A 9,839-nucleotide genomic window follows, 5' to 3' on the forward strand; every position below is an offset into this window, starting at 1 on the left:
AAGCACCTAAGGGTAATGTGGGGAAACTGAGCACTGACTAGGATCAGAAAAAGACTTAAGTCGAGTAGAGAAGGTAAATGATTCAGATTGTCTTGAAAGTGAGTTGGAAAATTGACTGTTTGAGTTAGAGATTGAGAAAGGCAAAACTTGTGGGCTTAAATGCCTGCAGAGTCACTGACAATGGAGCCAAGCCATTCAGTATGATGACGAATAAAGTCACCAACAATAACAATATTGGGTGAAGGATAAAGAGAAAGAGCTTAGTCAATTTGATCAGAAATAACATCAAAAAGAGTGCAGTCTTGAGATGAAGGAGAACGATATAAAACAAAGAGAAAGGTGATAGAGTGAAGTGGTGCCAAGCAAAAGCACATAAAAGAATAGTCTATGGATTGAAACCTAGTTTCCTGACAAATGGGTGATTTGTTACAAATGAAATGCCCAGGCCAAGCATGTGACTTTTAGAGTTTTTGTGAATTAAAGCAAGATAACCATCACACTAAGATCACAAGATGAGACAGCTGAACTCCCATTATTCTCACAAAGAAGAAGTAGGTTTGTTAACAAAGTTCAAACAAGTTAGGTGAACTTTGTAAGAAATAAAACTCAACAGAAAAAAATATTCTTGAAAGACCACGAATTTTAGTAAATGATAGATTTAGAGAACTTGGTGATGACAATGGTTTTTTGTGTTTTTTAGTGTTTTTTAGTGTTTGGTACTTTTTTATTCATTTTTGGATTTGTTAAAGAACTTGACTCATAGCACAGATAGTACTCAGTTCACTATTTAATAGCCCAAGCAATTGCATCATTACTATTAATAAACCATAATAAAGGGCTCAAAATTTGGCTTTGACAATGCACATCAAAAGTACAAACAGGGACACCATCCATGCGCAACATGGTACTGATATTTTGCGCAACATAACACTCTGATATTTTACAGCTGTTGATGGAATCAGTCTCTCTGAGAGCTACCACAGAGTTCGGGAAACCTGACTACCTGCCGGCCTCAGAACCATAAAACTGTGTTTTAGTGCTGTACCCTTATTAGGAGATAATAGAATGTGTTGCCTAGTCATAAAAACATAGACTCAACCAAAACCAATGCATTGAGTCAAGAAGACCCAGCATTTGACATCCTAAACTGGAAACAATGTATTATAAATTCATCTGCGCCAACCTAACAGATGAAGAAGTTGTGTGAGGCTGGTCAACAGATATAATCTGTTTACCCCTTAAGAATATATATATATATATATATATATATATATATATATATATATATATATATATATATATATATATATATATATATATATATACAGTGCTAGATAATGAATTAGAAATTTGTACATTTTCTGTCTATTTCAGCAAGTATATACCAAATAGCCCCCTAAAATATATTAGATATGTTAAAAATGACAAAACCAAGTGTATAGGTTTTGAAATTTAAATAAATATCTATGAAAACGCCATTTTGTTTGTTTACGTGGCGTTTTGTTTACTTAGTGACGGTTTGAATATTATATATAATTTCATGAATTTTGTAAATTTAAGTATTTTACGAAATGTGTTTGATGAGTGAACGGTATGATGTTAGTGGTATGCAATCTTTATTTGTGTAAATGTATGATACAGTTTTATTGTTTCTTTAGATTATTGTAATTAGATTAATTTTATTTTAATAATTGTAAGTTAATTGATACAATGGGAATCTCAGCCCTGGTAAAAAACGTAAAATTAAAGCTTATCTCCAGTATTCTTCAATCAAAAGTAAGGATATTGTAACAAAACTAGGTGTTTCACCAGCTTCTGTCAGTAGAATTAAACAAAGAGTTGAATTTGATGAGGATATTCTGAATTCGAATAAGAAAAACTGTAAACGAATGAGGAAGGTGACGGCTCATGATGATCATCAGCTCATATTTTTATGTAAGATGAGTCGCAAATCATCCTCTGCTGAGCTGACAAGGCAATGGCAACTCTATGATGTCAACGTCAGTAGTAGAACAACAAGGAGGAGGCTTGTGGAACAAAGATATTTGGCCTACAGACCAACTGTGAAGCCTTTTCTGAACAATGCCATGAAGAAGAAACACTTTGAATGGGCTTTGAAGTATCGTGATAGGACAGCTGAAGATTGGTCAAGGGTGAGTATTAAGTTTTTACATTTCCTGATGTATTTTGTTACTCTTACTGTACTTTTTACTAATTTATCGACATTTATTAAGTATGAATATTTATGGTGTGGAGTTGCATATCCGTGTTTGGTACAGGACGGCTTCATATTGTCGAAGGTACTATGAGACAAGATCAATACAGAAACATCATCCAAGATCGACTTTATCCACAATTGAGGGAATAGTATATGGCCATACTGCAAAATCAGTGATGGCGTTTCTTCATACTCTTGGCATAGTTGTTTTGAACTGGCCGGGGAACAGTCCCGACCTCAACCCAATAGAGGGATTGTGGAACGAACTAAAGCGTGAAGTTTTAAAGATGCCCTCCACTAACAAACGTGACCTGATAGAATGTTTGATAAAAGCATGGCACCATGACGAGCATCTCAAACGACTTGCTGCTGAATTTATTCAGGGTATGCCTAGACGCGTTGCTCAGGTCATCATGAACAAAGGGGGATCAACTCAATATTAAAGACTGTTTGATGATAAACGCTTATCATATACTAACTAATTATCATATATGTACATGTAGTTATATACCCTACATACTTATGTGCAAGTATTGCTGTTATTTTGCAATAAATTTACTATTCAAAACATAATTTTGTTCAAAAATGAAAAATTTCTAATTCATTGTCTAGCACTGTATATATATATATATATATATATATATATATATATATATATATATATATATATATATATATATATATATATATATATATATATATATACACGTAAATATATATATATATATATAATATATATATATATACATATATATATATACACATATATATATATATATATATATATATATATATATATAGAGAGAGAGAGAGAGAGAGAGAGAGAGAGAGAGAGAGAGAGAAATATATAAAAATTTTAAAAATATTAATCATTTTATAATTAAATTTTTATTTTAGATTTTAGTAAACAAAAAGTTACGTTTTTTAACTAAAAATGAAAAATAGGGAATTTAACAAGATTTTTTGATTATAATTTTTTTTATCTATGTTTTTTTATAAAATGAATAATATTTTTAAAATTTTAATATAATTTCCCTTCATTTGAGACCCAACATGACATAATTTTGAAAAACTTTTTTTTTAATAATATTAGGGACCTATATAATGTTCAAGGGTCGGTAGCAACCCCTTAAAATATTTTTTATTCAAAAATTTCTTAAATCTAGCATTTTTTTAATTATATACAACATATTCAGGGGGTGCCAGCAGTCATTTTCAGAAAAAGTTGTTTTTAGAACCACCTTAATATATATATATATATATATATATATATATATATATATATATATATATATATATATATATATATATATATATATATATATATATATATATATATATATATATATATATATATATATATATATATATATATGTATATGTATATATATACACACATATTATATTATTACAAGTATATTATATAAGTATATTTTATAAGTCAATTATATATTTATTAAGTATATAATCAAGTATATAAAAAGTAATTCACTTCGTAATAATTAAATCCCGCATTCAGTTTAAATTAGAAAGCAGTTTTTTTGTTTTGTACAAACAATGATTGGAAAGTTATGAAGTCATAACTGCTAACAGATAGTTGAAAATGATTGCTATTTTCAAAATGTGTTCATTTGAATGAATAGAAATTTTAAATTATAAAATTAAAACTTGATTGAATTTCGAAGTATCAATATTTTTAAACCACAAAATTAGAATGTTGGACAAGAAAACTTAGTTTTAAAAATCATGTGTTAAACATTTTTAATGACAGAGTTACTAAAATTTTAGTAATAACTAAAATGATGATGAACAAATGAAATGGGATAAGAACAAATCATGTGTTAAACATTTTTAATGACAGAGTTACTAAAATTTTAGTAATAACTAAAATGATGATGAACAAATGAAATGGGATAAGAACAAATCATGTGTTAAACATTTTTAATGACAGAGTTACTAAGATTTTAGTAATAAGTTAAAAAAAATCTATAAATAATTTTTTTTTTTAATTCAATTGTTAAGATGAATACTTTTTTAAATAATAATTTCAAACTTTATTTGAAATAAATTAAAATTTTGAGAACAGCTATAAAATATATAAAATTGCGCGATATTTCATTGCTTTTATTTATTATCAGAGCTGCAATAACATATTGCTTCAGGTAGATAGACGAAGGTATTAAAAACCAAAGCTTTTTGTCTGATTTCACGGACTTCACATGATAAAAATTCAATCAAAAATTTGTCCACCCACTCCACTGTATACACTGGTACGCTTTTGGGTGACCCCTTTCCTGTATCTGCTTATGTAAGTAATGGATGACCTCACATGAACCGATTTCTAACCCTAAGTATTGCTCTCAAAGACTTGATGCTGAGTGTGCATAATCACGCTTGTTAATAATGTCTTACAATTTTATAAAATATATATATGTATATATATATATATATATATATATATATATATATATATATATATATATATATATATATATATATATATGTATATATATATATATATATATATTGTATTTATATTATGTATACACATATATTCATACATACATGTTTTGATGCTAGGTTTCAAGAGTTAGATTTAAGTGCTGAAGCTCTTGTGTTTAATGATTCAAGTCGCGAAGATTTATGGATTAAGGCAATTGAAAATGCTTTACCAAAACGAGCTGATTATTTCAAGGTGTAACTTATTTATCTTTTTTGTAACTTAAACTGAAAATCTAAAAGCTTTTTGGTATATGAGTAAATTATATTTATAAATCATAAAAAAATCTTTTTTAGTTAAAACATGTTCGATTAGTTGGTATGATGCTTGTTGTTTATGTTCAAACTAAGCATAAGATGCAAGTGCTGTGTCTTGAAGCCGAAACCAATGCAACTGGTATTATGGGTATGATGGTAAAGTTTTAAAGTTTTTATTTACAATTCTTAGTTTTAATATTTTTAGTATATTAATTATTTAGTTAAATACTATAAGTGGTTTGAAATTAATTTTTTTTCTTTAATAATTAAAATAGGAAATTTAGGTAACAGCATCATAGCTAGAAAGAATACTAGGAGAATAGGCTCACGTCTAAAAAATTATCTGAAAAAATGAAATAATGTCAGAGCTAAAAATTTTAAATATATTAGAAACTTAAATTTAAAATCATTTTTGTTCAAAAAAATTTTATAAGTAAATCACTTCTTTTAACTACTTAAAAATTTTGAAATTTAATTATGTATAACAATATCCTATATAATATTACTGACTTAATAGTATTAATAGTGCTCACTCTTGTGTTTTGACATAGAGCTGAAGGCATCCATTAAAGAATAAAAAAGTGGGAATAAGTTTACAGTACTTTTTTTAATAAGAAAGGTTAAGAAATTTATATACTGGTATGTAAATATGTGATGCGACTTATTTAAATTAATAACAATTTGTCATTTAAAATTTCGAAAATATAAAATGCAAGAAATAGTTAATGCTTAAATTTTTTTAATATAAATACCAATGCCAAATAAATATGTGTAAGAAAAAATTGCTATGATTGGAGCATGGAAACAATATTAAATCTTAAATTAGGTTTCTCTTGCCTAATGTGGTATTTCATATTATCTTAAACTAAATTATACAACAGATAAAAAATTTGAAGAAAAAAAGTTATGGGTATATATAGTTTACCACTCTTCTATTAATCTCCAACAATTAACTTAAAAGAAATTCCCAGCTGCCAAGACAACTTGTGTTCAGAGTTTTTATAATATACATTGCAATCTACAGACTTAATCGTTTATTTCATGTGCTTTTAATTCATAACCGCTTTCGTATATGACATCATTGTGCAATTAAAATTTTTTATTTTTAGATTTTATTATATATCAAAATTATTATATTAAAAAGTAAGTGTACTTACACATCCTAATGAAATATATATTGTTTGTCTGTGTACGAATATACTATATCAAATTTATTTTTTAAAATTTGTAATATCAGTTATATATGTCACTTTAAAAACTTTACATTTGTATATGTTTTTAAAGTGATAAAGTTGCAATGATTATTGGTGAAAATAGAAAAAGGTTATTTATGTATGGTTTCTACGTTGATAAGAACTTTTTTGTTTTACTTTTTAATTATTATTTATTAGTATAGTATTAAATATGTATATATATATGTATGGATGTATATATATATATTTATATATATATGTATATATATATATATATATATGTATATATATATATATATATATATATATATATGTATATATATATGTATATATATATATACATATATTTATTATTATTATTATTATTATTACTATTATTCTATAGGCGCATGTGGATTATGTCTTAAAAACGTACTTAACTTTATTTTTATAGTGTATTTCAATAAATTATAATATCAAAAATATAAAGTATCAAAAAAATATATATAAAGTATCAAAAAATAATATCAAATTTGAAAAGAGGTCAATCATAAATGAATCAAATTCAAAAGATAGCTGACTATTATCTATAGACGCAGTTCACATTTTTTAACAAAACTATCAAAAAAAAATGTTTTTATCAAAATTTTAGTACTCGATTGGACCTCCTTTGCACTCAATTACTTGATAAATTTGTTTTGGCATACTTCTTACCAAGTTTTCCAGCACTTTTGGCTCCATATCCTCCCAGCATTCTGATACCATTACTTTTAGCTCTGCCACAGAGTTATATTGCTTCTGGTCAGCATAGATCTTACAATGGTTCCCAGATGTTTTCAACAGGATTCAAATCTAGACTGCAAGCAGGCCACCACATTTGCTCAATTTTTTTAGCTTCAAACCAAGCTTTAGTCTTGTTACTAATGTGAATGCTGGTGTTGTCTTGTTAAAAAACAAACTTTTTGCGTCGATATTTATTTTAAAATGGAATCAAACATAATTTTAGCACATCAATGTATTCGGAACTTTTCATTTTGCAAGATATAATTGCTAAATTTAACTTTCCTGTTGCACAAAACCCAAGCCAAACCATCAAAGATCCACCACCGAAATTCCTTGTCGAAAAATATTTATAATTATATATATATATATATATATATATATATATATATATATATATATATATATATATATATTTATATATATATATATATATATATATGTATGTATGTATGTATGTATAATTTCACTTTAAAACCTACTAATTTACTTTACTATTACTTTTCTTTTTTTCACTATGCAACTTTCTCTGGTAGTTTTTAAACAACTGAAATATTTTAGGTAAACCATTTAAGTCTTCTATAGCATAATTAGTTATTTATTAAGAATTTCTTTTGCTGCAGACATTATTATTTGTATGTGCAAACTGTATACAACTAATTTTTTCTTATTTGTATGAACCTATTTAAGCATAAGTTATTATTAATTATTTTGACTTATTCACCCTAAAGTCTAATTTTAATTTAATTTAATTTTTTTTTTATATAAATTAAATTAGTTTATAAACCCTATTTAAATAAATATTGAAATTCTTTTATTTTGTTCAAAGGAATGCCCTGCCTAAACCTAAACCCTCAGTCAATGTAAGTACACTTCTAAGTCAGTCATGCATGCACACTCGATTGCACATATCCTAATTTAAGTCAGTCGGTGTATGTACACTCAACTGCAACTACCTAAATAAATTATAATTATCAACATTATAATGTAACTAAAAATAAACAGCAATATAATTTAAAAAAACATAAAACTACTTTGAAATAAAACATTTAACTTAAAGAAAGTATTCATAAAGATTTTAAGGAGGATTAATACCCTCTACTCAAAATAAATTCAGCCACACCTTTGAGTTAGAGCAATATTACATCCAGAGAAAATGTATATGAAAGGTTCCGAGTTCGATCCCCACCACGTCCCTGGTAGTACCGCGCTCAATTTGTTTCTCTGCGCAGCGGCCTTGTTCGTCATGGTTCGTGTTTCAGAGTTATAGAGTTGAGAGAGGGTTTTAACCACAAGTAGCCTACTCATCTATAATGGCCTTCTTGGCCTTGGAGAGGTGAATTAACAAAAAAAATATATATATATATAAATTTTTTGTGTTACAAATAATGTTTCTAAGATGTGCACTATATTTGTAGTAGGGTGTAGATCACCTTAAATATAACAAAAACATGTTGCGCTTTAAATATCTTGAAACCATATATATTATTTCATTTTTAATTGTACTACAAATATTTTTTGGAATTTAATAAATAAGTTATACAAATAAATATAATTTTCTGATTGTTGGACAAAAGATACTTATAGATATTATTAAGATATCTTTAAAAAAAGTAATTACAAATTGAGGTAATGTACTGGATCTGTTATTAATTAAATGCCCATGAAATAAATTATCAGGTCTGTAGATTGTGGCATATATTATAAAGACTCCAAGAACCAAAGTAAAATAGAGAAGATGAGCTTTGACTAAAACAACAATTTTAGCTTTATATTTACATTTGCTATTTAGTTTTAATCAATAAAAATTAGCACAAACATATTTTTTAAACATTTTCTGTAATATTGATTCCACAAGTTACGTTCTACTTGATATAGCCGTCAAACAGGTTGATCAATTGCTTGACATTCGTATCACTCCTGCTTCTGTATCTAAAGTGATTTCCTGCTTAGACTTTTCTACAGCTTGTGGCCCGGACAACATACCTGTTATATTCTTACAGAAGAGTTCTCTGGAGCTGTCATCTATACTTTCAAAACTATTCAACAAGTGCTTATCAGAGTCTTGTTTTCCAGCATGCTGGAAAGCGGCATCTGTTATCCTAATTTTCAAAAATTCTGGAGAGCGATCTGATTCGTCTAACTACTGTTCCATTAGTCTTCTTCCTATCATCAACAAGGTTTTTGAATCTTTAATTAACAAACACTTATTCTTTCATCTTGAATCTAATAACATTCTTTCTGATTATCAATATGGATTTCAATTTGCTAACAATAAGAACCGATAGGTTTTATTGTGCATTAGATAAAGGTGGAGAGGTTAAGGCCATCGCTCTTGACATTTCTAAAGCCTTTGATAAAGTTTGGCATGCTGATCTTCTCCATAAGCTTTCTTCTTATGGTCTATCTGGTAACATCTTTAAAATTATTGAATCCTTCCTTTCCAATCGTAGTATAAAAGTTGTCCTCAATGGACAGCACTCTTCTTCTTATTCTGTAACTTCAGGGGTTCCTCAAGGTTCAATTCTTGGCCCTATACTCTTTTTAATTTACACTAACGATCTTCCAGATATTCTTACATCTAAGGTGGCATTGTTTGCTGATGATACTACCATTTATTCTTGTCATGATAAGAAGCCAACACTCTCTGATTACTTGGAGGGGGCATTTGAGCTTAAAAAAGGATCTCACTTCTGCTACAGCATGAGGTTCACAGTGGCTGATGAACTTTAATTCAGATAAAAAAATTTTCAGCCAATAGTTATCGCAATAATTTAGATCTTCCTATATTTATGAATGGTAGTTTACTCGATGAGTCATCTACCCTTCATCCTCTAGGATTAACTCTTCCAATCTTTCTTGGAAACCATATATCAAATCTGTTGCAAAATTAGCATCTGCTAAGGTTGCAT

At 27.5% G+C, this 9,839-nt stretch overlaps 1 protein-coding gene across 2 annotated transcripts in view; it reads left to right on the forward strand.

The window, feature by feature from the left end:
* Positions 1-9,839, forward strand: part of LOC101238065 (inositol polyphosphate 5-phosphatase OCRL) — an 88,769-nt gene that overhangs the window by 30,472 nt on the left and 48,458 nt on the right. For both annotated transcript variants that reach the window (XM_065793814.1, XM_065793815.1), the window contains exons 12-13: positions 4,799-4,913; positions 5,015-5,131. In XM_065793814.1, coding sequence (XP_065649886.1) covers positions 4,799-4,913; positions 5,015-5,131 — 232 coding nt within the window. The remainder of the gene's footprint in view (positions 1-4,798; positions 4,914-5,014; positions 5,132-9,839) is intronic.

This window comes from Hydra vulgaris, chromosome 03 (genome assembly GCF_038396675.1).
Source record: "Hydra vulgaris chromosome 03, alternate assembly HydraT2T_AEP".
NCBI classification, from domain to species: Eukaryota; Metazoa; Cnidaria; class Hydrozoa; order Anthoathecata; family Hydridae; genus Hydra; species Hydra vulgaris.